We start from the raw sequence: 25,831 nt of genomic DNA, 5'->3' as shown, positions 1-25,831 counted from the left end.
TTCCTCCTTCGACCCTCCAGATGATTACGCAAGAACATTTCCTTGCGTCCCAGAAAATGTCCCATGCTCAACATCGTGAATCTCTTCCGGCCATGATAGCCAGGGCTGCCACATCGGTCCCAGGTGAGCACTGATGGCATGTAGAAGGTGCGGCCCGGCCTCTCCGATCTGCCAAAAGCTCCTACCGAAGTGAAGAAACATGCTGTATCGTGCTAAAATCACCAACGCCTCCGGGGCCTGGCGCTCCAAAAGGCAGATGTAAAGATCAGACAGCATGATCGACCAGGTAAACATCATCCGTCGTCCGCACTCCACCCTGGTTGGATCCCTTAGGTCATGGAGGCCGGTATCCACCAGTCGAAGTGCCATCTCACATGCTGACCTTTCCTCTTCATCCAAGTTGGATGAGTGAGCTATGAGAGACTGCAGAGTCTCGTTTGGCTCAATGGTTTTATCGTACATGTCCGCAGCCAATCCCCTGGTCATCAGCGGGCCAAATTCAGTCTCCAAAAGAGAAACCCAATCTTGTTGAGCGGCGACGGCTTTGACTCCGCCATGAATCCTAACGCCGTGAGTGAAGCGGTTCAAGAAACTAGGGAAGTCCAGGCCATCATCACGAAGCACATCAGCCAAGATGTGGCGGCCAAGGACAGAAGAAAACAACAGTCGGGCTACGCATGTGCTCCTGCCTTCTTCATGGTGCGTCATGTTGAACATTTCGATCGCTCTGGTTTGCAACCTGACTGCTTGATCGAGGTAAAGCGCCGACTTCTCGGGCCGAATAATGGAAAGATGGCGTGCAGACATGGCCAGGACCCCCTGCATCAAGAAAGGTGCCTCCTGGGCGATGTCCAGAACCAGCTCGGTTGCAGGTCTCCCCAGGTTGTCATCGAATTCGGGAACGTAGACGTCGAAGCTGAAGTGGAGAAGTAATTCCATGTGAAGCATGTTGACGGCGTCGGGGTCTCCGTTTGGCTGGAAATCTGGTGATGTCCTAGCAGAGTGATGATTCGATCGAGGGGACACATCATGGCCCTTGTTTGGTTTGGTCAATTACACGTATTTGCCTTCGCAAATGGGCGTGGCTGACTTACCCGTATGTATGGCTCCTCGCCAAAAGAACAGAGGCGGTCGGCCTTGATGCAGTTGAAGCATGTGGGCCGTTGTTCATCGCACTATTCAAAAGCAAAGAATGTCAGTCTATCAGATGCTATGCACGAGAGAAATCTTGAGAAGGGAAAGAGCCAATGATAATGCTGGTTCGAGAAACAGCTTACTCGCATATGTCGCCGCTTACACTCAGTGCAGCCTTTACGACTTTTCTTGTGTTGACGACGTAACATGGCGATTGGATATCCTTTGGAAATTTTCTTTTCAGTTTGTTGCTCCTCTGCTTTCAAAGGATGAACTGCCGGCTATGGGAAAGGATAAAGCTCTTCATGTCATGATTCGACTCTCCCTCTGAACTTGACGGTATGAAATGCATTAAGTCCGGTCAGCAGCTGACAACATCGCTAGGTAGCACAAAGCAGGGTCCAAGTATTTAATTAGTTGGCTGAGCGTTCGTTGATGTTACATCCGTACCCCTGATGGCTAGGATTGAATACGCGTATCTCCACAATTCTCCATAAGACAAGCATTTATGTGTATCTCGGGTCGTCGGCCCTCTTGCAAACCAGGATCCATCTTTTTAGGGCCGAGATCGAAGTTCTCTAGTCTGATGTTAAGAGGAGCAACGCATCTTCTGATACCGACAAGATTGGTCAACTGTCCTCCCAGGCAGCAACATAGAAAATTTCTCGCCGTACCGGTAGCGTGAGATTGTCACACAGTCGCTAAGCCACCACAATGAATGCTGATACAGACAGAGTGACTGTCGCGATTAGTAGCTCAGGGGGCACAACTTCCATACGGCAGTCACTCCATACGTACAATCCACAAAGATGCTATTTTAGGGTAGAGGCTGAGTTGAATATCTCAAGTAAAAGATCGAGACCGAGGGGATACATGCTAGTAAATTGTTCGTGTTTGAGACCCGGCTTCTCGTCGGCCAAAATCTTTCATCCGTATAAAAGCCAATGCCAATGACAGACGATTCAAGAAGTTGCAAAACGAATGTCTCAGAAGCTACCACCTTTCTAAATTGAACCATAAAAGCTTGGCTTGGACCGCAATCAAAGATCTATCATTTCCTATCGATACCCGAACCACCATGACATCGATACATCAGCGAAGCGACAGCCAGGTCATGGCATCTCTTTACTTATACGACCCTTCACTGGCTGCCGCCTGCGTCTTCATCGTCCTATTCTCTTCAACTCTTGCCGCTCACGCGATTTTCCTTTGCAAGAAACAAACCCGCTTCTTCATCCCATTCATCGTCGGCATCATCTGCGAAATCCTTGGTTACGTTGCACGTGCCATATCGGCAGCTCAAACCCCGAATTGGCAGGTAATGCCATACGCACTGCAGTCTCTCATGCTGCTCATCGCCCCGTCGTTGCTCGCAGCTTCTATCTATGGCATGCTAGGTCGCCTCATCATTCTATCAAACGGCCAAGGCTACAGCCCGGTTAAGCCGACGATTCTTACGAAAGTTTTCATCACGAGTGATATCATCTCCTTTCTGGTACAGAGCGGAGGTGGGGGTATTCTCACCAATGCCAAGTCGCCGAGCAAGATTCAACTGGGAGAAAACGTCATCCTTGTTGGTCTTTTCATCCAGCTTGTTGGCTTTGCTCTTTTCATTGCCGTCACAGCAGTTTTTCATTGGCGCATTTTTCAAGAGAGAGGTCAGAATCTGAGATACGCTGCCTCATGGGAGAAATTTCTTTGGGTCTTATACGGCATTAGTGTACTGGTCTTGATCCGTTCACTTTTCCGCGTCATTGAGTACATCCAAGGCTATAATGGATAGTGAGTTTTATCACGTCTTCTGCTTCCTTGCTCGTCACTAATTACTCATATTATCAGCTTGCAAACCACAGAGGTGTTCCTCTACGTCTTCGACGCGGCTCTTATCTTTCTCGTCACTTTCTTACTAGCTGTGTTCCACCCCAGCAAGGTAATGACCGTGGATGAAGACGGAAACGTCATTTCCGCCGAAGGATCACATGAGTTGAGAAGTTTCGCGTCATTGAGAACCTCCAGCGCTCAAGATTTGAGTGCAAGTTGGGCTCCCAAGAGTACTCATGAGAGAGAATATGGTGGTCACTGAGTCGAGGCTTCTAAACTGTAGAAATGTCTTTGTCTCTGGCATCCAAGAAATCTATGGAATGAACTCCGTGGGAATTTTTCTAAAACGAGTCTCTTTATCTGACGTCGTGTTCCTTTTGTTCATTTTAGATGTCTTAGCAATGTTAATAACTTCGGCCAACCTAAAACCTCCAATTCAGATGATGACGATATCGCTTATGCATTGCGAGATGACTTGAACACAAACGCTTCATCAAATGAACGGGAAACGGCCTTAAAGTCGAGGAAAAAAGAATTCGGGCGACATTAAACTCCGTTCAAATGATGAGAAATTATGAAACTCAAAGTTTGGCAGCAAGCCCTGAATTATGAGGCCTATGCCCTGTCTACCACAATCTGCCTATGTCAGAATGCACCTTCCAGTGTTAATTCGAGATCTATTCCTGGACCAACCGGTTCAAGGAGCCCATGGCGTTTATAATTTCCTCCACGCACTTGGATTTTGCAATTTTCCCAAGAATTGAGAAATGCCCTGAGGAGCTATTATGTTACAGTTTTTTCTGAGGTTGAACTTGATGAGTTACACGAAGATAAAGAAATGCAATTGGAATTTTGTCCTTCATCGAGTAGCTTTACCGAAAAATTGTAGGCAGAAGATCAAGTAGCCGATCAACGGCAGTGTTAGCGGCAAGACTTCCAGCAAGCGCTCGAGGCACAGCATGAGACGAAGGCCTGGAATCTACACACCACAGTCACAACACTCCTGGCTCATGGAGTGTGCTTTCAAGTCCTGGGAAGCTTGAATCCTCCCCAATTCTGTCGCGTGAAAACCTCCAATGGGTCATAAGCCGCCCTTACGTCTCTCATCCTCGCGAGGTTCTCGGCAGGAAACCCAAGAAACGGATTCTGGAACTCGGCTGCGTCACCCATGTAGATGAACTCTGAGGCAAGACCTTTCGCCTGATTTTCAGCATGCATATCGTCAAGAACCCCGCGAGCAAAGTTCGTCACACGCAAGTCGCTCTCCTCACTGTCCCATGCGGTAGATGTTTGCCAAACTAAGTGTTGTAGCATTAGCGATGTACCTCTAATCAGGTCTCTTTGAAACTTACTGATCAATGGCTCGGTGTCGTCCAGGCCCCAGGTGTTACCAATCCCATTGTTTTTGGCTACTCTCATTGCGCTCGCCGCCATTGTATTCAGAACAAGAGTCGCGATCAGACCTTCCACGTCACTGATGTCCTCAACGGCAGCTTTCCAGGCCTCATAAATACGGTAGAGTTGATCTGCATCTGCTTTCATCGTTTTGTGACCGAATTGAATTCTGCGGCAATGTAACATCAGTATTGAATGAAGGCATCACCCGGATCTGACTCTTTGCGTTTTCAGGACGGCGAGATCGTACCTGAACATTTGGAACGGGCTATCCAACTGCGCATGCCAATCAAGGGGGCGTTGGACCACATTCTCAGTCAAGACAGACGGAAGGTCTGAAAACTTATGAAAGCTCGAGGGTGGTGACTCAATGCCTTCTTGCACACCTCGAACTACGGCAGAAATGCCTTTGGTGGTGGTGTTGTATGTGATGGTGATGATGGAACCGGCGCCGACCTCGGGGTTTTGGTTTTTCGCCAAATCAACCGTAGCGTCGATGAACTCTCGCACCACAGACTCGTCAAAGACCTGTAGAGTGGTGCTAATCTTTGGGATAGGCAAAGTCTTGATGACAAACTTTGTCACAGCTCCAAAGTTGTTCGCGCCACCCTTCAATGCCCAGAACAAGTCAACGTTGGAGGTTGTACTCGCGACCACCTGAGTTCCGTTGCCGAGTACAACGTCGTAGCTCACGACGTTGTCCATTGCAAACCCATATTTATTCGTCAAGTAGTGGAAGCCTCCAATCAGCGAAAGTCCAGAGACCCCGATTGTCTTCATACGACCTCCGATGCAGTAGAGATCATACGGTGCAAGGGCTTCGTAGACATCTACCCATCTGTTGCCGGGTCCGACACTGACAGTCGAGTTGTCGGGGCTTATCTCAATGTCGTTCAGGAGGTTAAGTGCAAGTAAGACGCCGTTGTCTATGTCATTGGATCCCGGAAACTGGACATGAAGTCTCGTCAGCACCCCACGAGAGCAAGAGAACAGCAGCAGCAACGACAATGATTGCTTACATTCATGTGACCGCCCCCACGAATGGCGAACTGCGCACCACAGGATGCGAGGATCGACATGCCTGAGGCTACCTGTAGCGCATCCGTCGGCATGAAAATGCATCTTGGTTCAAGGACTGCCCGGATGTCGTAGAAGTCTTGGGCTTGAGTCGTATAGTCAGTTGAGTTCATGCTCAGGAGGGCATTTCCAAATCTCTTTAACAGCTGGTTGCAGGCACATTCCGTCCCAGAACTCAAGGTTGGCAGGGATTCCAAGTACTCGAGAGTGAGGTTTCCCGGGTTGGCAAAGGAGGTTGCAGCTACCGCTCCTGATAGGGCAGCGAGAAGTAAGCTTGAGAACATGATTGAAAAAGGCAGACGTTTGGTTAAAGAGATGTAATCAAAGCAGGGACAGTTCGAAACGGTGGTTTGCAGAAAACAATCTTAGGTTCTCGAAGTAGGCGAGGCGAGTTCTTAAGTTAATTCCGATCGTGAGGTCAAAAAGACCGGTCATTGGCGGTGCATAAAACAAGCGATTTGCATACGCTTGATAGGCAACAAGCCAGAGAATACTACCTTCCGAGATACGTGTATCTCACTAGCTTCCAAAAACTTAGGGCACTAGATAGCGATCTCCTGAGGGATATTGACTGTCCACAACACTCACCATCAGCATCATCATCAAGTATGATGCAAGGTAGATGGGTGTGTAAGTGGAGCTAATTGCCTACAAGGCCCACTCTACACAGACACCTCCATTTTCTGTTCCTTTTCCTTTTTCCTTCTTCTTCTTTTTGACATCAAGAATACTGTGTAGTCTTGACGGAACAAGATCAATTCCCGGCACCCGAAACTCAACACAGGAGCAAGCCAGGGGGTCACAAAATCGTTTGCCGCTCAATAGGTAATACCCCCCTTAGCTCTGTTCCTCTGGTTTTTCTACCACCCCTTATTTTGTTTTTTGTTTGAAGAGTGTTCTCTAATGAATTTTCAAGAAATAAGAGTAAGAGTGGAAATGATAAAAAAAAAAGGAATAAGAAGAATAATAGCAATAATATGCAGGTAAGTAAGCGTTATAATCTTTGATTGGCCAACATCCTATGTTGACACCCATTTGACAGAGAACATTAGAGAGTCGTAATTTCTTAAGCTCAACACCGGCCCGAATGTGGCAGTGTAGAAATACGTGTATGCCGGGCCCAGACTTTACGACCCGCGCCGAAACATTTCCATTTCGGGAAGTGTAGATCGACTTTCGGAAATACGTGTATTTAGTCCCCCAATCTCGAGATCCCTTAGGTCAACGATCGGTATCTGCTATTTTGGTGAGGCAAACTTGGAGGAAGGAAGAGACCTTGAGCCTGGCTCACCGACTTGGAATCGATGCACCTATGCAGAGGCTTGTAATGTTGGTGTTCAATGTTTATAAGAGTGACCTCCTTTCAATTCATGGCTCTTTCTGTCCGATCTCAATCCATGATTTACCTACTTCTTACACCCAGAGCCATTGAGAACACTGAGATGCGTTCGACTGTCTTTTCTGCGTTGCTTTGCGCTGGCCTTGCCTCCGCTGTAGCTAACACGTTTGGTAAGCTGATGATCGTATTCCAAACAGGCGGTGGAAGTGGCAGCTAACAATCATGAAGTTGACTGGGACACCGCCGTTTCGAAGGCCAATGCAATTCTAGCAGAACTTACCCTCGAAGAGAAAACGGCAGTCGTCACCGGTGCGAACCCGCTGACCGGCCTTGGTTGCATCGGCAGCATTGGTGCAATCCCGCGTCTCAACTTCTCTGGCATCTGTTACTCAGACGGTTCGTCTGGCGTGAACCGTGCCGATCTTACAAGTGTATTTCCAGCGGGTTTGACAGCTGCTGCAACTTGGGATGCGGACTTGATGTACCGTCGTGCGGTGGCCATCGGCGAAGAATTTCGAGCAAAGGGCATGCATGCTTGCTTAGGGTAAACCTTGTCGTTCTCATGGAATAAAGCGTTCTTGTGCTAACATATTGAATTCAAGTCCCGTGGCAGGGCCACTCGGCCGTCATCCGCTTGGAGGTCGTGTCTGGGAGGGGTTTTCTCCCGATCCCTACCTCACCGGCATCGCGATGGATCGCTCTATTCGAGGCCTCCAAAGCGTGGGTGTTCAGTCAATCACGAAACACTTCATCGGCAACGAGCAAGAAACGCAACGCACTAATGTCACCCTTCCCGATGGATCCAACATCGACGCCGTATCTACCAACATGGACGACCGCACCCTTCACGAGCTCTACCTCTGGCCTTTCATGGATGCCATCAACGCGAAGCCTGCCGCAGTCATGTGTAGTTACAATCGTTTCAACCAGACATACACTTGCGAGCACTCGAAGCTGCTGACTGGTATTCTGCGGGATGAGCTCGGTTTTGAGGGGTACACCGTGTCTGATTGGTATGCCACACACTCAACTGCGGCCTCTATCAACGCTGGCCTGGATATGGAAATGCCTGGCACAACTGTACCCGGACAGGGTACTTCATGGTTCGGAAGCCACGTCAAAGATGCCGTTCAAGATGGCAGCGTTTCTACAAATCGCTTAGATGAGATGGTTCGTCGTATTTTGACGCAGTACTACCTCCTAGGCCAAGATGATAGCAGCTTCCCGAGCCTGGATCCTTCAACTCTCTCAGTCATCGCAACCCAGTATCAACAAAATTTAGGAGATCTTGTCAGCAACACTCCTGCCAGAGATGTACGTGGTGACCACGCGAAGCTCATCCGAGAAATAGGGGCCGCCGGTGTTGTCCTGCTCAAAAACAATGACACGCTGCCTCTCATGACTCCTATGAACATTGGTGTCTTTGGCAATGATGCTGGCGACTTGACGGACGGCTTGATCTACCAAGACCCTCCTGCAACGAACGTCGGGTTCGAGTACGGAACTTTAGACATTGGCGGGGGCTCTAGTAGCGTTCGCCATACGTACGTGGTTACCCCGCTGGACGCCATCAAGGAGCGAGCCAAGGGCTTTGGGGCTCGCGTGCAGTACATCCTCAACAATGAACGTCTCGCAGCTGGGGACTTCCATAGCATTTACCCCGTGCCCGATGTATGCATCGTCTTCCTCAAGACCTTTGCCGCAGAGGGATTCGACCGCGTCTCCTTTGAGGCAGATTGGAACTCCACAACAGTGGTCACGCAGGTTGCGAATATGTGCAACAATACTGTTGTGATCACCCATTCCGTTGGTGTCAACACCATGCCATGGGCTAGCCATCCTAATGTTCGCGCCATCATCGCCGCTCACCTGCCTGGCGAACAGACTGGTAATTCCATCGCTGACGTCCTTTGGGGCGACGTCAACCCATCTGGTAGACTGCCTTACACCATTCCAAAGACTGAAGCGGGCTATAACATCCCGGTTACGAACCTGACAAGCGATGAAGTTTCTTCTCCTGGTGCGTGGCAAGCCAACTTTACCGAGGGTCTAAATATCGACTATCGTCATTTCGACGCCGAGGGAATCGAGCCGCTGTACGAGTTTGGATTTGGTCTAAGCTACACAACTTTCGACCTGTCGTCCGACCTCTCAGTCAAGGCTTTGACAGCAAACATGGCACCTTTGGCTCGCGCTGCGAATGAGTCTTCAGTACCTCTGAGCGACCTCTTCCTTCCCGTGGCGAACGCGACGATTCAAGTGGCGAACACCGGCGATCGAAGTGGCGCAACCGTTGTTCAACTCTACTTGTCACTGCCTACTGATTCGGCTCCCTCTGGCACACCTGTCCAGGTCCTTCGAGGCTTCTCAAAGGTTGAGCTAGGTCCAGGGGAGACCCGCGAGGTTGCTTTCGAGTTGAATCGTCGAGACTTCAGCTACTGGGACACTGATGCTCAGACTTGGCGCATTCCCGTAGGAGATTTTCAACTCCATGTTGGCTTCAGTTCGAGGAACCTTCTGGAACCGATCAAATTTTCGATGCTGTGAAGGGTGTCAGAAAGTTTGACATTGCCCACCATCTTCTTCAGGGTTGAATCGCTTTCTTTGAAGGCGTTCCATGAATAGTTTTCTCCTCTCTCATTATAATTATTTGTAAGAGACCGAAACGGGTTGTATCTCAGGAATTGACGAGAATTGATTCGTAATGGTACCAACGGGCGGATAGTGACAAAGCAGGAAGACGGAACTCAAATCATGTTATTTTACGACTCTCAGCTACGCGACGCTCGACTGACTACCCTAGTTCCACATACTCCCATTTTTCTGCGCATTCCTGCATAATTTTCAATTCGGAAGCTGGCCCATTCTCGAGACCAGCAAGAACTACAATCACCAGGCTCGCCTGGGCAAAGGTGACTTTGATTTGATTGATGATGCAAAAGTGCTTCACGCTCATTTCACCTTTGTTCGCCCATTTATTCCAATCATCTAGTACTTGGCACAGAGACTTAGCAAAAGCTTGTTCAGTCACCATACGAAACAATATAGTCTTTGTGGCTTCCTCCATCGTCTGCATGGCTGGGATGTGATCTCGGGAGCGCAACCAATCGAGGGTGGCCTCACGAAGCTCCGTACCTGTCATAGCAGGCGTGTGAAGAGCTTTTTCTATGCGTTTGACGTCGCTATCGAATTCAGCGCGGCGTTTCTTGCGTACTGCTATCATGATTAGCCACGATATTCGAAATTCACCTTTCTAGACGTGCATATAACACTGACTTTCTATCTCTCTCTCTTTCCAAATGTTGTTGTCTATTGGTGATGTATGTATTTGCTCTTCCTGGCTACTTCCCTCCGATTTGAGGTATTTGCGGGTAAATATGGGCGATATTTCTTCGATTCCCTTGCCATACAGTAACCTGATAACGCCTTCCGGAATGGAATCTGGCTTTGCGAGTCGGCGTATATTGGTTGGAACTCTGTAATGCAAAATTGGGGTTGAGCTTTCCGCGTACAGTGCCATTGCGCAGCTGGCGAACCAAATCCCCTGGTGACTGAGGTCATTATCGGTCCGCAGATGTTCGATGTTGAACGAGTCATATTTTCTGGAGCTTGGATATGCAGCTACCAACCCATTATTTGTCACATCGCAAGTTATTGAACCAGAGTCACTCTTTACTTCATCCGCTGGCTCCCGGTGTCTGTGATCCCGGTGGTGGTGACACGGGAGAGTGATAGATCCATGCGTAGTGAATCTCACTGGTCCATCTCTGAGGAAAGACGACCAGTCGCTCCTCGAACCTGACCGAACGAACTCAAGGGAAATTGAGCTTTCAGAGTCATGGTAGGAGGCCACCTGAAGTATCAAAGTCGACTCCTGCGGAGTGTCACTCAGAGTCATCAAGTGACGACCTCGCACCCAAAGGGGCCTTTCTTGGAGCTCACACCACCCCGTTGTATCGACTGTCACACAAGCCGACCGGTAAAGTCGAAGGATCAGATCCCAGAAACGTATTTGAGCCCGCGGTTGTCGGAGATTGTCTCCAGGTTGCGTTCTTTGGGTTCTGGTCCCAATTTGGTGCCCTTTCCATTTCAAGAATGACCAACTACCTCCGGGAATATCACCGCCTTGTAGCGGTGGAAGGTATTCTTCTCTCAATGTCGATGTCGTTGGGCTCAGATTTCTTAGAGGAATATCGTCATTTGAAACAATTGGTTGATGTTCTGTGGTATCATCACTGGGTTGTCTCTGCGGTGATTGAATACGGTACCTGGGAAACTCCACTTCAACAATGCGGTTGAAGATATCTGAGCGGAGTGGTGGAGAAATTCCGTTGCGGCGTAGCACCCGCTTGATCTTGTGCAGATGGATCAGAGTGGCAACAACATTGTAAATGATTGGAAGCAATCCAATAACCGTCAGCGGGACGCCAATGTAGGTGATGAGATCGGAGGCTGAAGGCAAACCAGAATCCCCAGAGGACATCTCGATGCAATGAACGCGGATCCTGTGAACGACCGACAAGTTTGAGCCAGGGAAGCAGAGGGTGCAAACCCGGGCTATCAAATGGACCCAAAAAAAGCCAAGCCGGGTCTACCAACTAGATCACCGGCGGGCTTGTGATGTTTGGCAAATTCATTGGTGTGATAAAGGATATTAGCGCCAACCAGCCGTGCCAGCCTGCCGCAAAGCTGGGTGCTACAAACACATTGTTATCCCGGATCTGGAAAGTTGATTGGATTGGTTTTGCTTGTGTAACGACACGAATCTGCCCGGCTACTGTTGGAGTGCTGTAGAGAAATCAGGCATCCAATCGGGTGGCTGCGATTATCATCATTATATATCATACCAAGGCTGGGTGCATGGCATACATATTCCAAAACCAACAAAGCATGCAATTGACCAAGAATAGCATGTATCCCGATGTTGTTTTCCAAAGCCGGTAAAGCCGGTCAGCCGGAAGCCAACATCCTCACACCAACATATTCGTGATGTAGCTCTAGCACGAACATGAAATTCCAGGCTTTACATCACCCGGCCTACTTCTACGATTCTGTGTCTGCTATTACTGTTACCTTCTTGAATACCGACCTTCAATCTTGTGTTCTATTGCGGGTAACACCTTGACCATATCTCCACGAGAATGTCGTCCACACCTCTTATAGGCCCTACTGCACACAGCGGTTGGCCATTCCTCCTTCTGCGCAGCTTTTTTCTCGCAGGAACACTGGCATATTGCGTCAGATGGTATTTGCAATATCGAAAAGTTAAGCTGGAAGAGGAAGCTATCGGAGCTCAACACGGTTGCAAGCCGGTACAGGCCACTCTACCATATAGATGGCCTTTTGCGCTTGATCTTCTCAAGCGCCAGTACGATGCGTTGCCTAGCGGCCGTTTGCTAGAGTTCCAGACACGGTATATGAAGATTGCTCCGACTCTGAGGATTGATATTCTCGGAGAAGGCTATATCATAACCGATCCTGTTAACATCGAAGCAATCTTGAGCACTCGTTTCGAGGACTTCGGCTTAGGTTCCCGCCGGATAGGGCTCATGCCCCTGCTAGGTGAAGGTATCTTCACGCAAGACGGGCCAGCTTGGCGCCACTCTCGGGAGCTATTACGTCGTCAGTTTTCACGCATCAGAGACTCCGAGCTCACGGCATTTGAAGAGCATACAGACATACTTGTCCGCGCTCTTGAGCACGAGTCACAGACGTCTACTGTTGTGGATATGCAGCCTCACTTTTTTGAGTACACATTGGGTACCACTACGCATCTTCTTTTCGGTGAGCCACATCACAGCCTTCCCGAACATGAAAGGCTTGCTCTCCGCGACAATTTCGACTATGCGACGTTGATTTCAGCTATAAGACTCCGTCTAGCCGATCTTTCCTGGCTCTATACGCCAAGGAAATTCCGAGACGCTTGCAAGGGCGTTCGGGACTGGGCCACCTTCTTCTCCGATAAAGCACTGGACTTCATGGAGGAACATGGCGAAGAAGCTGCCATGAATAAATACTCTTTCATTGTAGACCTCTGGCGTGATACGCATGATCGAAACATTGTTCGGGATCAGTTGTTGCACGTTCTCATAGCCGGTAGAGACACTACTGCCTGTCTTCTCAGCTGGACATTGTCAGTTCGCACACTCATGTTTCAAGCAATTTTTGGCTTGCATGCTAAGCAAGAAACAGTTTCCACCTCGTCCGCAATCCTGAGTTGATAAACCGTCTGAGATCCGAGATGGCGAGCGCAGCAACCCCCAACAGTGGCATTCTTACGCGGAAACATATTCAACAACTTCCATTCCTGAGGTGTTGCCTCAATGAGAGTACGTCATGAATAGCCTATTTTACTTGCCTCGACAATTTGATTGACTCACGTTTTACCAGCACTTCGTCTGTACCCGCAACTTCCTGTCAATGTCCGCTTCGCAATCCGTACTACCATCTTGCCCCGCGGCGGTGGGCCAGATGGCGAATCACCCGTCTTACTCCGCAAAGGCGTTGGCCTCGGGTGGTCCACATATCATCTGCATCGAAACGAAGCTATATATGGTCCTGATGCTTGCGTATACCGACCGAGTCGGTGGGAAGATGGTGACTTGATTCGCAAAGCTGGGCTCGGTGGCTTCTTAGATTTTCATGGTGGACCACGCGTATGTCTCGGCAGTGAGTGCGATTGCTTCCGTACTAATATCGGTTTTCCCAAATTATCAGAGTAATGTTGACTTCTTGGACAGAGGACTATGCAATAATGGAGTCGAGCTATGCAATCGTCAAGATCCTGCAAAGATATCCTAACATTCGACTTCCTCCCGGTGTACCTAATGAGCCTGTTGGAGGGGAGAAGCAGAACCTGGGCATCGTTTTGACTAGCGCGGAAGGAACCAAGGTCTTGCTTGAATAACATGAGGTTGGAGAACAATTTTACGCCTCTTTACTTCAGCGGGGAATGATCGGGTGCCCAGTCATGGTGGCTATCATCAAATACCTGTTTGTGATATTTTATGCTGGTTACTCACTCAACTCTTCTTCTCTATGAAAGATCCGATGGTACGTTCTGCACCGTGTCAATCAATGGGCGTGGTCAAGTGAGAGGCAGAAGCCCGTAGCCACATCACCGTTGAGCTGTACCACGTGCCCGCGTCCTAAGTCCGGCACCTGAAGTCCATGTGCTGACAAGCTACAAGGTAGGTACTTTAGCTTACGTACATCTCTTCAGGATAATAAAGCATTGGATGAGCAGGCTATCGAAACAGGTGTGCCAGTTGCCTCAGTTGCCCCAAGACGCCGAGACGCGGAGTAGTCTTCACAGCCAGGAAGCCAACCACCCAACCAGTCTTGCAGCCGGGCCACCATCCCCCGTCTCCTTTCACCTTAGTAGATGACGATGACAACCTTCAAGGTGATTATTCCTGCATTTCTTGATTTTCTAGGTCTTGGGTGGTCAAGCTGTGTTACCGCATGGTTTTCCAATATTATGTCACATTGTCGGAAAAGGACATCTAACGCGGATGTCAGCCCGGGGCAAATGGCAATCAGTGACAGCCTGCTTTTCGTTCGGCTTATCGGAAGCACCTTCTATTTATAGTAGAATTTCGTTGGTTCCCCTCTCGCGCCGAGCCTCCCAGTCCAGATGAATGCATGACCGACGGCCGCTCTTCGTTCCCAGAGCGAAGGCAACCCCCAAATAATTCACCTACTTCAATTTCTTTCAGTTTACTCCATGATTTGATTTAGACAGGCAGTCACGACAATATGGCAGATGACACATGTTCTTTTTCTTCGTCTGCTACAACTATGTTGTCGGCGGGCCCATCCACCGCTTCTATTGCTTCTGCCGAAGGATATCTGATCCAGCCTGAGGTTTACTTTGTCATCCAACAACTACACAGGACTCTCGAAAAGATCTTGGGCTACTTGTTTGACATCAAAGATCACTGGTCAGATAATTCCTCGAGAAGCGAGTCCTATGGATTGGAGGGGGCAGCCCATTTGCTCTCTGGCGAGTGTGAGAAGCTCCAAACACTTCAGCATGCTACTTACGGCAACCGCCACGGCCGGCTTGCCATCTGGAATTTGGTCTACACTCTGGTGAGCCGTTGCCAGAGCGAAGCTGCTAATCCCTTGAAGGGATATCTTCATCAACTACTCAACCGCGATGAAGCACAGTCTAGCAGCGGCAGTCGGTTTCTCCATCTATTACAACAGTATGAAAGCATGATCCGCACGCTGGATAATCACAGAGACCTTTTATGTGTCCTGCGGATTGCACTCGAACTCGCTAAAAGCACCCATGAGATAGAGATGGCTCTCCAAGAGAACAATTCACAAGACTCAGACGACACCCAACATCACTTGCAAAAGGCTTATGAAGCATCAGGTCTTCTCAAGAGACACACGGACCAGCTTCGTTATGGAAGCTTACAGAAAGCCCCCGATGTCAAGCAAGTGATTGAAACAACAGAAGATGTACGCAAGGCCTGGCGTTTACTCTCGAGAAACGTACATTTCACAGAACGAGCACCAGGAAATAACCACTATATTGGGCAAAAGGACAAATTAGAGGAGATCAGGAAGGCTCTAGAGCCGGAGCAGCCTGATGCTCCCGTGTCTGAGCAGAAGCGCTTCGTTATCCAAGGCCTGCCTGGGTCGGGGAAGTCAGAGATGGCTCTCAAGTTTGCTACTGAGTATCGAGGGCAGTTTTGGGGTGTATTTTGGGTCGATGCCAGCAGCGAGACCAACGCAAAGGCATCATACCTCGAGATGGCCAAAGTGTTTGGTGTGAACTCGACAGAGCAGGCAGCAAAACAACACTTGAGCACCCGACACCCGTGTCGTCCTTGGCTTCTGATCATCGACAATGCCGATGACGACAAGATATCGCTTGATACACTTGCGCCATCTGGGAAGAACGGCTATATTCTCGTCACCACACGAAATCCGGAGAAGACTATCTTTGGGACCGCTGGTCAAAAATACCTGCAGCTGAGTTCCATGCGGAAGGACGATGCCAGCGAGCTGCTTCTCGTCGCCGCGGATTACAAAAAGAAGAATTATGGTCAAGGAATTTTGGAAGAGGTCGCGAACATATGCCAACAGCTGCATTACCTTCCCCTGGCGCTTGTCCATGCGGGAAAGGCTATTCGTCATCATGCCTTGAAGATGCGGGAGTATATGGGTTATTTTAGGAAGGAAGCCAATATCATCCGCGAACGATGGAGGCAGCGCGGCATACACCAAGATCTCGATCCTCAAAACATTCCATCAGGCTCCAAAATCTTCGATGACAACGACAATATGTCTGTTTTTGCCAGCTTTGAGCTCCTAACCTTTAGTCAACTTAATAGGTCCAGTGACGAAAGCTTCACTGATGCTATCCAGCTTCTTCAAATCTTTTCATTCTTAGACCCCCAGAATATCAAGGTCGAGCTCCTCGTACAAGCGGCTCTGAACCCCCTTCGAGAAGTTACTGAAAGAAGCGAGGGCCAGAAGCAGGAGGCCGAGATTCTGCAACGCCTTGGTCTCAAGAACCGCACTTCTTGGACTGAAGTCGTACAGCGAGCCATCCAAGCCGCGTCTAGCCTTTCGAATCTCCCACCTATTTTACCAGAGGCTTTGAAGAACCCGCGAAATCTGGACGTGGATGACTTGAGAGACCAAGTCAAATACCGAGTTGATAATGCTGTGCGCCTCCTAGCATCCCGATCACTTATCATGAGAGCGACAAGAGACAACAAATCAACCAGGGACGGCGAGATGACTTATACCAGTGATGAAAATGAAGAGGAAAATTCGGCTGTCGAATACTATATGCATCCTCTTGTGCACGAGTGGATTCGTGAACGACCGAGCCTTTCAGTTGCTGAGCAAGCTCTATTTTGCCAATACGCTTTGAGCATTCTTTCGAATTCAGTCCGCATAGTCGGCGGAAATGAGGATGCAGACACGGTTTTTCGGGTTGCCTTGAAGCCGCACATCGAAATGGCCTTGAGTCTTTCAAATCCGATCAAGGAACGATTAGAGACGAATTTGACCCGGGGGAAAAACGACTGGTGGTACAAAAGATGGACACGATGGGCGACACAGCTATTTTCTGGGCCCTGGGAGACTCAGATGCAGATGAGCCAGAATGCTAGATTTGGCAAGGTGTTCCTGGAGAGTGGTGCCTTTAAAGAAGGAGAGGGCCGATTGTCTATCGTGCACAATTATCTCATACAGCGTCTTGGACCTGATCATCAACTTACGAACCTCGCGAAATTAGGGCTAGCTAAAGCATTGCTCCTCCAGACACGACGGAAAGCATCTACTGAATTGTTGCGGCAAGTACATTCTTCACGCCGCAAGACACTAGGGGACAAGCACCCCCAAACGTTAGAGATTACGACGGAGCTTGCCGAAAGCGTACTTGCTTTGGGCCGCATTTCGGAATCCTTTGGTCTTTGTAAGCAGGCCCTCACTGGCCTCGAGCAAGCATACGGAGTTTACCACCGAAAAACAATTCACTGTGCCCATCTTATAGGGCATGTTCATTTCTTCTACAACGATTTTGAGGCCTGTCTTACGCAACACCGCAAGGTCATGCAGCTCGTCAAGCAGAACGCCAACGAGAAGCCGAGAGATGGGGCTGTCTCTGAGTTAGAGACACTCGTGTATCAGGAGCATCTCGCAGGTGCTCTCATGACTGTTTCTCGAAGTAAATCAGAGCCACAGCGTGAGAGATACTTGGCTGAAGCAGACCAGTTGTGCGACAATGTTGTCAAACGGCGTGAACGCATGTTTAGCCGGTCCCATCCGTTGACCCTCTATGGCCGAGCTCAACAGGGCCGGGTCCTAGCGGCTCGTTATCACCAGAACCCAGATAAACTGGCTGAGATCGCGAAGATGATGTTCGAGACGCTTGAGATCGCGCAGAAGAATCTCGGAGATAGTCATCTCGGCGTCTTGGCCGGTCAAAAGTGGTACGCCGAGGTGCTGATACAACAGGGACGCTTGGATGAGGCGGAAGATTACCTGCGCAAGGCTTGTGACAAAGAGAAATACGCCGATGCTAGCGATATGGATGGTGAGCATCCGGACAGGATATGGCACGTCTGGGAACTTGTGCAACTCCTCGAGCGCAAGGGAAACCTGAAAGAGGCACTGGAGCTGTGCCGAGAGCTTGAGGCAAACATTCAGACTGTTGGTGGGCATGGACTAGGCCCCAGCCATCGATTTAACAAACGGCTACTCCAAAGGATCGAGGTGTTAGAGACGCAAATAGGGGTATGAGCTCTTTGTATTTCCAGAATGATGGTACAGGCTATTAAAACCAAGGCACATGATCATAAAGAGTAGGAAAGTTAGCCCGGGATAAATTACTTATCGGTCGACTATCGATTGATCACTTGGCTCCGGAGACGAAATCCGCCATTCATCTAGATGTTTCCTCCTATGTGTTGTTAATTGTGAGGTTCTATGTGATGGACCTGGCAATCTGATTGTCAGCGGTTGACACTTATGGAAAGTTCATAGCCAACCTTTCTAACGGACATGGTGATAATGAGGTGGGCGTTGATATATGGTAGCAGGGTAACCGATCGGCTGAAGGAATAAAGTAGCTCGAATTTTTCTTAGAGCATCTACTTGAGGGAGTCAACGACGGAATTCACTGTCTTTCCGTGCCTTCCCTCAAAGAAGGCTCCGTGAATAGGCACGCCGGCAGTCATTGAGGAGAGACTGTCTCGGCAATTGGTATCCGAACATGGCTACAAGACACGACCATCGTGCTGGTGACACCACAGCTCGAGTTGGCATTCTCGACAGGATCAGGCAATAAGTAAATCAGAGACTTACATGTCTTCGATTCAAAATCACGTTTCAATTAGCCTATTTCGTCTTCTGCCGTATTAATTTCCTCATCGTTGCACAACGTTCCCATAGAAAATGATGTGGCGTGGTGGTCAATTCCAAAAACCTCCCCATTTCCCCCTGACTGCCATTGCAAAGACGCCTTGCTATTTCAGACGGTCGCAAGTCTTCAAAATCCAGACCTTCTGTCTCTCGCATCGAAAATCATGTTCTAATGTCGTTTCCTTCAAGTGTTGAGGCCGATACCTGCAACAATGGGTGCCCTTGCCTCCAAACAGCCTTACTCCTATCAAGGCTGCGGTGCGGTCACCGACGCGGCCAACATTTTAGACCTTCAGTATGACAATCCGACGAGCAACGGCCCTACAGAATGCCAGAATACATGCATCGCTAACTCGCGTGCTGCGTCACTACTACTCGATGGGAAGTGCTACTGCTCCAAGGACGGTATAACCAGCATCGAGTTTGCCGCCGATCCTCCCCCAGACGAACAACTTTGCACCATCTCATGTAGCGAAGTACTACCGCCGATTATTTCTGGGCTTCCCCCTATCAGTCTCCCGTGTGGTGGCTATGACAATGGGGTTCCAGTATATATTGTCTATGCCATTTCAACAGTGTCCACGGCAACAACAGCGAGTAGCACCTCGTCGAGTGCGTCGCCAACCTCCACGATTACTTCTGCATCATCCCCGGTTGTGACAACAACCTTTCAAACGACATCTGACACGACTTCCACGTCTATCAGCCCTTCAACTTCCCCCACATCGACCTCTTCAACTTTCTCCTCCACTTCATCATCATCCCCGGACTCTCCTTCCTCGACATCATCTGTAACCTCCTCTTCCACGTCTTCATTCTCAGATACAACTTCATCGGCGTTACCTTCAACCTTCTCTTCTACAACAGCGTTACCCTTAGATTCTTCTTCGTTGACGTCAACTTCCACCCTATCTTCTACCTCATTGTTGTTCTCGAATTCTCCTTCTTCGACATTGTCTTCAAACTTCTCTACACCATCATCCTCTACAATTTCTAGTGATACCTACAGTACGCTGGGTACAACTTCCTTTTCGTCAGGAAGCAGCATTACAACACCCTCCGTTAATCTCACCAGTGCCGACAATAGTCCGACGAAAACGTCCGCTTCTAGCCTGGCTTCGACCAGCACGCCCTCGACGACAAGTGAACCAACTCCTACCAGCCCAGCCTCGACTACGAGTACTACAGCCAGTTCTTCCTCTAGGACAACAATTAGTGGTACGACGAGCAGTAGCGCAACAGCCACCACTTTGTCGGATACATCGAGGGACGGGCTCTCTTCGTCTACCACAGTTATCACCGCAAGTGATCCGCCTTTCTCCAACTCTACGATCTCCACCACTCGAACCTTCACTCTTCCTTCGACTGGCAGTGCAGACAGCTTGTTACCGCCTACTGCCACTAGTCTGGTCAGCACCGGCACAACAGTCTCACCCTCTTTGGTCGGACTTCCCTTCCATTTGGAGGTTATCCCGCCGACCGGCCTGTCTCGCAAATAGGCTTTCTTTTTAGATTCGTATAGATTTCGATAGGATTGCGATTTTGGTGGTGTGGCCCGCCTTCATTTATTTCAGAATTCTCAAAATGGTTACGAAGTTCAGGCTATCAAAGATTGCCATAATTGATTGTGGAATATTGAATAATGGCAACCGGTATCTTCAGTAGTAGCATGTCTACAGAGCTTACAATAATATGTCTCCTTGATGGGCTTGCAGGGCGAACTTCCCTCTCTCCGAAAAAGCCCGTTGTTGCTCCGGTCCCTGCGTCGTCGGCCCGGACCCGGTGTTTCTGGCCCCACAAATGCCGCTTTCGGTTTCGGCGAGCGGTTCGCACCAAGGCTCCGGCAGACTGACCACAAAATGACTGTACACGTAGTCTTAGACGAGAGCTTGCAGAAAGAAGCCGTTGATCCAGGCGTCAAGGCAGTCGTCTTCGAAGCCGATGCCTTTGAGACAGGAATCATTACGATCCGCACCGCAGATGACGAAGGCTTCGCTAATCTCTCCACGAACCCGGACTATCGGGGTCTCGCCGAGGATGGCTTTGGAGACTTCGTCCTCAAAGTTCTCATCAAATACCCTTCGGACACTGAGAGGCTTCCGGGATCGGTGTGGGACTTGGTCAAGGGCCAGTGCATGACCGCGGATAGGCCCTTCCAGTCCCGGGGGCCTGCCGGGGCGTATGCGTTGGCTACTATGAGGCAGAAGTGAGAGGAGCAGCTTCAGCTTCGCAAGTGGCAGACTATTGCGCTTAGTGCGACAAAATAATGGTTTAATTATGAGTCAGGATCTGATTATCGGATCTCGATTGTGAGAATGTTGAAGTGAAGGTATCTTCAATCCAACAGCCGAGAATCATCTGAAGGACCACATAGAAATTAGTCAGGATAATCAAAAAAGAGTTCACCTCCGTAGGCTTCATCTCTTGGTTCTCATACTGGGATTCGAACTCGGGTACTCACTAAGCCTGTCGTCGAGTAGGCTGGTTGGCGTGTTGATTGTTGACCTTAGACCACTCCACCACCCAGCCAGTTTGGCCTGACCCGTCGACCTAGACGGGCGCCTGCTGGCTGTTGACGGAAATGGAATTGACGGGGGGTATATACTTTTGGCTGCTATTACAAATTCCCACGTACGTATACTGTATATTTCTTCAAGTATCCGGACGATCCCTAGGAGTGATTTAACGACGACGACGGATGCCTTGATCTTAACTCGCCTATCTATGAAAGTCGGCACTAACTGCAGTCATTCGTCCAAGGCTGAACCAATCACCATTAGCTTTCAGGCGGATATACCGGTCATACAACCCCAGCAATCTACATATATCAAGCATAGAGATCGAATTATATCTGAGCAGTGATCGTCGCCAGGTTGTTTCAATCTCAGGCGGCTCAACTTACATGAACATGGAGGAGAATACACATACAACCCGGCATTAGTGAACGGCAGTCGTCCCCGTCACTTCGCGGCTCGGACTTGCCCCTCAGCCCATTTGCGGGGGTGGGGTAGCCCCCGACGCCGGCCACTCGGACTCTTGGCCCGGTCCGAGTGAGGTATCTTACGAGTGGCTCGTACTCGACCCTCAGCAATATGCGACACCATCTGGGAGGCTTGAATCGGTTTTCTGTAACGGTATTACGGATTTACGATCTAGTGGTGGTCGCTTGACGGAGGGGCGTCAACCCGCCGAGGCACGATGCTTACACCAACGCTCGACTCCTTTACGGCCACAAATATGCATACTACCTTAGTATTGTATAAATTTCTCAAGATTGCCTGCAAACCTTCCGCTCCTCGCCACCTTCATCCTACTAGCAGCCCTCTCACTCGGAATAATGCGCTCCAAAAAACTCCGTGTCGCAGTGATAGGCCCCAAAGGTCAAGCAGGAAGCTGCGTTGTCGACGAGCTCCTCACGCGAGGCCACGCCGTCGTCGGCGTCTCCCGCAACCCCCCAAAGCAATGGATCCACGGCACCGGCGACGGATCATACACCTCGACCTCTGTCGACATCTACACCGAGCAGAAGAAAGTCATCGACGTCTTCTCGTCAGACTTTGACGCCATCGTGTGCGCCTATGGGCCCAGCTTGGCGAACCTGGATACCGTATACGAGGACGGCGTCGAGGCGCATGGGAGGATAAAGACTGCACTGTTGGCTTCGACGCACGAGGGCCCTTTTATTATTGTTGGTATATGATTTCAAGGCCGGTCGCGGGACTCAGTATGTATGGGAGGGGTTTGTTGCTGAAGTTTCGAGGATACTAGGTGGAGCGGGATCTATTCACGTCGCAAACCGTCTTCAACTTACAGATCAGAAGGACTTTGCGTATAGCTGGTGGTATGCGAACCCCCTCAGCTCACACATGGAAGAGAACTTAGAACTAATAGCGCTGGTTGACTAGGTGGGCATGGCCCGACGAGCACCTCGACTATATGACCGCGCGAGGCCTGGATCACGGAAGCCGGTTCATAAGCTTAGTTGCCGTCTTAATGAAGTGGAGCAGAAGTCACATCCAGCAACCGAGGTGTAAGTCTCTCTCACTCTTGGTCGGTTCGCCGCGGCTGGAAGAGAATACACAGCGTCTCGTTGCTAAAAACAGTGTTTTCTCTTCTCAGCCTACTCCTGGCTTCTGAGACCGGTCACGTATCTAGTCCAACGCTGGCTCAAACGCTGCATGACGGACAGGAAGACCATCGCTCTAATCACCATGTGTCGGGTGGCCTTCACGATGTGGAACGGCGTCACTGAGAAGTCGTGGACCTTCCTCTCACCTCCAGGTCTCTTGCGTGATAAAGGTCAGTCTCTTCTCCTCAACTGTTTGTCTTCCGATTTAAAGACTGGCAGACTCGAGCAGTTGACTCTAAGGACAATTTATAGGTGTGCGGACTGGAGAGTACAAGATCTTTATCGACACACCCGAGAACCCGGCGGCAGAGGCAGCGCAGAATGGAATCTATAATGAGGATATGGCGGTTGCCATCGTTGACGAGGTGGAGAATAACAAGCTTGCGTTCAAGCATTGGAGCTGTACGGGCCCTATCGGGCTGCGTAAATGGTAAGGTAGTTGGTAGAGCAAGGTTTCTCATAAACTGGCAAATGGCGCTGCAAGGGTCACTCAGTAGAGACGATGTTGTACGCAATCACGGCCTCTGTCAACCTTGCAGTGATGCTCACTTTAGCCTTTTGCGGACAATCAAGGCGGGCCACTTCTTGCCAGGACGCCTGAAGGATGAACTGCTTGACTGTGAAGAAGGTACCCGAGAATACGAGCAGGATAGACCGCGAGGCTCACTACTTAGCTAATGAATCATCGTCACCATTCTAACAACAAGCATCTGGGCCGTATGGTCGAGGGGTTAATCGGACTGCAGAGGCCCCGGTTAGGCAGTGAAGACTCCTGCTTATTTCGGGATCCAAGTTCGATTCCTCGATCGGTCGTCTCATTGTTGTTTTTTATTCTTTATTTTGCTTTCTCCCCTTCCCTCAGTTGTTGTAGACCCCATAGGTGGGGATATCGAACAGCTCCCACGCCATATCACGGTTGCGAAACCTTGTTATAAGATTCGAACTCTTGTTGCTGATCATTCTACTTACTCGCCGGCCGGTCGATGGGTTCCAACTTGAAGTCGTGATCCGCCCCGGGTGCTATAGCCGGGCGCCGGCTTGGCCGCCGTTTCCGACATTGCCGCCGCGCCCGAGAGGAGAATCCCAACGACGGAGCCGGTGGATCCACTGGCGTCAAGAGAGACCATTAAGTCTGTGCTGACAGGCACGGTGCCAGTAATGGTGCGGCTAAGAGACATTTGATGTAGTTTTTACAGGTGCAGTGGCTTTTTCAAAGGGAGGTCAAAATGAGGAACATAGTCAGGCCAGTGTCCATTCGGCCGATTGCAAAATTGACCGATACGAAATGTTGAACTCTAAGCATCGTCATGTACAGGACCTAGCAGAGGCAGGCAACCCCTTGCATAAGTCCGTCAAAAGTTGCCCTCAGCTTGAGACACCCACCAACCTTTTCTGATGAATGCCATGTTCTGTCGGCGGCCAGCGTGCCAGTAGACAGCCACGCCACAAACCGTGACGACCTATTTACTGTGGCCTTATCTCTATGGTATCCAAGATGGAGCTCTACTGAAGTCATCTAGAGCTCGGAGTGTTTCGGCTTCAAGATTGTGTTTCTCATCAGCGGACCCGTGTGGGTTCTCAGGAGTCTTGAATTGGTGGTTATTTCGTAGGGGCCAACGCTGAGAGGATGGACGATTGTGACTTGTGATGTCAGAACAAAAGATGTCAGAATGAAAGGGCCAGAGAGAAGAGGCCTTCATACGGATAGATCCTTTCAAACAGCAGAAGGTCGGGAAATTGCCGTATGCTGCGTGGCTGATAAACACTCCCTCGCCCTTGAGATCGTTGTCTTTGGATGTTTTATTGCCAAGGGGCTGCAAAGGAGCTTTGCCCTGTGGATCGGTCGCAGACAAAGAAAAGTCGGCGCTAGTCTAGAGCTGGAGATCAAGCTGGAGCTGGGAGAGGAGCCGAAAGTATCTGGAGACGGACTGCTTTGACAGGCCACTCAGGCAGGTTCAGCGGAGTCGAGGTGGGTGTCTTCTGCCAAGACAATAGACGGGTCAAAAGGCAGAGGCGCAACCAAGATCCGGCTTGGCTCAAGTCGGGTGACTGGATTCGAGAGTCGAGGCGACGGTTTCGGGAATAGCTGCATCGCCAAAGACACTATACTCGAGTTGGGAATTGTTCGATGCCACCTTACGATCTAAGACGATGTGGGCTCCTCTTTCTGGTCGTGTGTTGCCTCGTCTTGTTTTTTTAGCCAGAGTTTGTCCTCCTCTCAGGGAACGGGAAATGATGGAAGATCGTGAATGGAGCGGACGACCCTTTTCCGGATACGACATTGGAGCAAGCCAGCAGGCGAGCAGCGAACCACCATTCCCCTGGGAAAATAAGGTCCATCTGGTCCATCTGGATCCGTTCCCGCCCCGCTGTTAGGTTGCGTCGGTCCCCGGCCCCTGGATTTGGTGCAGCAAGAATGCTCTTCCAAGAGTTAAGGTGCGACCCGCCTCGGGAGCCAATTGCGCTGGGAGCTTCTCTTTATCTCAGGTGAGCCGGGCGTTAGGTTGGGGGTTCGGTGCCAGTTAGTGTCCGGTCCGGGGCATGAAGAGACTGGTAGAGACAACGCATTTTCTTGGTGATACGGTACGGAGGATGAGGGGGCGGGTAAGCTCGAGACACCTTGTGGAATGCTGTTGAGGTTGTAACTGTCGACCGATGAGCTACCTGTACAGTAGGAAGTATGTGTAACGTGGCAATGGTACGGTTAGCCAGTACCGCTGAGTTGGGGTTGAAACGTTTTTGATAGAACGCGAGAGGCCATCTTTAGACATGGGGTATGGTAATCTTGGATTACGCGACGGCTATCCATCGTTAAGGAGAAGCCGGGTCCGATAGCGATCATGGTACCTTTACCAAGGATTTACTAGCAGATGAATGGCAAGTGTTAGCATGTGGACCTCGAAACACAACCGAAGAGCGTGTTAAACCCCTGGACCAACCATTTCGTTGATCAATCCGACACAGGGAAACCTCAGATCTTGCGTCTTGGACACAGAGGTGACAGGGCACCTTCTGTGCAGGGTGTGTAGGTCCACCGTTCAGGG

At 49.9% G+C, this 25,831-nt stretch overlaps 11 protein-coding genes across 11 annotated transcripts; 7 read left to right on the top strand and 4 right to left on the bottom strand.

The window, feature by feature from the left end:
• Window positions 1-24: 24 nt before the first annotated feature.
• On the bottom strand, window positions 25-1,343 carry CCOS01_07424 (uncharacterized protein; the record flags this gene model as incomplete). The annotated part of the gene is made up of 3 exons (XM_060455590.1): window positions 25-975; window positions 1,095-1,175; window positions 1,278-1,343. The coding sequence occupies 3 exons, from the start codon at window positions 1,341-1,343 to the stop codon at window positions 25-27; spliced, it is 1,098 nt and encodes a 365-aa protein (XP_060313482.1).
• Window positions 1,344-2,212: 869 nt separating this feature from the next.
• Window positions 2,213-3,217, top strand: CCOS01_07423 (uncharacterized protein; the record flags this gene model as incomplete). Its single annotated transcript, XM_060455589.1, has 2 exons — window positions 2,213-2,916; window positions 2,974-3,217. The coding sequence occupies 2 exons, from the start codon at window positions 2,213-2,215 to the stop codon at window positions 3,215-3,217; spliced, it is 948 nt and encodes a 315-aa protein (XP_060313481.1).
• Window positions 3,218-3,978: 761 nt separating this feature from the next.
• CCOS01_07422 (FAD binding domain-containing protein) lies at window positions 3,979-5,711 on the bottom strand (the record flags this gene model as incomplete). Its single annotated transcript, XM_060455588.1, has 4 exons — window positions 3,979-4,253; window positions 4,308-4,519; window positions 4,601-5,298; window positions 5,370-5,711. The coding sequence occupies 4 exons, from the start codon at window positions 5,709-5,711 to the stop codon at window positions 3,979-3,981; spliced, it is 1,527 nt and encodes a 508-aa protein (XP_060313480.1).
• Window positions 5,712-6,797: 1,086 nt separating this feature from the next.
• On the top strand, window positions 6,798-9,313 carry CCOS01_07421 (glycosyl hydrolase family 3 N terminal domain-containing protein; the record flags this gene model as incomplete). Its single annotated transcript, XM_060455587.1, has 3 exons — window positions 6,798-6,936; window positions 6,995-7,310; window positions 7,369-9,313. 3 exons carry the CDS (start codon window positions 6,798-6,800, stop codon window positions 9,311-9,313), a joined length of 2,400 nt encoding a protein of 799 aa, XP_060313479.1.
• A 247-nt stretch (window positions 9,314-9,560) lies between these two features.
• CCOS01_07420 (uncharacterized protein) lies at window positions 9,561-11,249 on the bottom strand (the record flags this gene model as incomplete). Its single annotated transcript, XM_060455586.1, has 2 exons — window positions 9,561-9,979; window positions 10,043-11,249. 2 exons carry the CDS (start codon window positions 11,247-11,249, stop codon window positions 9,561-9,563), a joined length of 1,626 nt encoding a protein of 541 aa, XP_060313478.1.
• Window positions 11,250-11,907: 658 nt separating this feature from the next.
• Window positions 11,908-13,673, top strand: CCOS01_07419 (cytochrome P450; the record flags this gene model as incomplete). Its single annotated transcript, XM_060455585.1, has 4 exons — window positions 11,908-12,899; window positions 12,959-13,095; window positions 13,157-13,435; window positions 13,507-13,673. The coding sequence occupies 4 exons, from the start codon at window positions 11,908-11,910 to the stop codon at window positions 13,671-13,673; spliced, it is 1,575 nt and encodes a 524-aa protein (XP_060313477.1).
• An 893-nt stretch (window positions 13,674-14,566) lies between these two features.
• CCOS01_07418 (uncharacterized protein) lies at window positions 14,567-18,037 on the top strand (the record flags this gene model as incomplete). The annotated part of the gene is made up of 1 exon (XM_060455584.1): window positions 14,567-18,037. One exon carries the CDS (start codon window positions 14,567-14,569, stop codon window positions 18,035-18,037), a length of 3,471 nt encoding a protein of 1,156 aa, XP_060313476.1.
• Window positions 18,038-18,870: 833 nt separating this feature from the next.
• Window positions 18,871-20,157, top strand: CCOS01_07417 (uncharacterized protein; the record flags this gene model as incomplete). The annotated part of the gene is made up of 3 exons (XM_060455583.1): window positions 18,871-19,206; window positions 19,365-19,654; window positions 19,734-20,157. 3 exons carry the CDS (start codon window positions 18,871-18,873, stop codon window positions 20,155-20,157), a joined length of 1,050 nt encoding a protein of 349 aa, XP_060313475.1.
• Window positions 20,158-20,517: 360 nt separating this feature from the next.
• Window positions 20,518-20,868, top strand: CCOS01_07416 (uncharacterized protein; the record flags this gene model as incomplete). Its single annotated transcript, XM_060455582.1, has 1 exon — window positions 20,518-20,868. One exon carries the CDS (start codon window positions 20,518-20,520, stop codon window positions 20,866-20,868), a length of 351 nt encoding a protein of 116 aa, XP_060313474.1.
• A 1,127-nt stretch (window positions 20,869-21,995) lies between these two features.
• On the top strand, window positions 21,996-23,221 carry CCOS01_07415 (uncharacterized protein; the record flags this gene model as incomplete). The annotated part of the gene is made up of 5 exons (XM_060455581.1): window positions 21,996-22,350; window positions 22,427-22,499; window positions 22,564-22,688; window positions 22,778-22,978; window positions 23,040-23,221. 5 exons carry the CDS (start codon window positions 21,996-21,998, stop codon window positions 23,219-23,221), a joined length of 936 nt encoding a protein of 311 aa, XP_060313473.1.
• Window positions 23,222-23,752: 531 nt separating this feature from the next.
• On the bottom strand, window positions 23,753-23,965 carry CCOS01_07414 (uncharacterized protein; the record flags this gene model as incomplete). The annotated part of the gene is made up of 1 exon (XM_060455580.1): window positions 23,753-23,965. The coding sequence occupies one exon, from the start codon at window positions 23,963-23,965 to the stop codon at window positions 23,753-23,755; it is 213 nt and encodes a 70-aa protein (XP_060313472.1).
• Window positions 23,966-25,831: the final 1,866 nt, after the last annotated feature.

The sequence above is a fragment of the Colletotrichum costaricense genome (assembly GCF_030867565.1).
Source record: "Colletotrichum costaricense strain IMI 309622 chromosome Unknown Scaffold_7.1, whole genome shotgun sequence".
Taxonomy (NCBI): Eukaryota; Fungi; Ascomycota; class Sordariomycetes; order Glomerellales; family Glomerellaceae; genus Colletotrichum; species Colletotrichum costaricense.
Note: the sequence above shows the minus strand (reverse complement) of the source record. Positions and strands in the feature narration are given on the sequence as shown.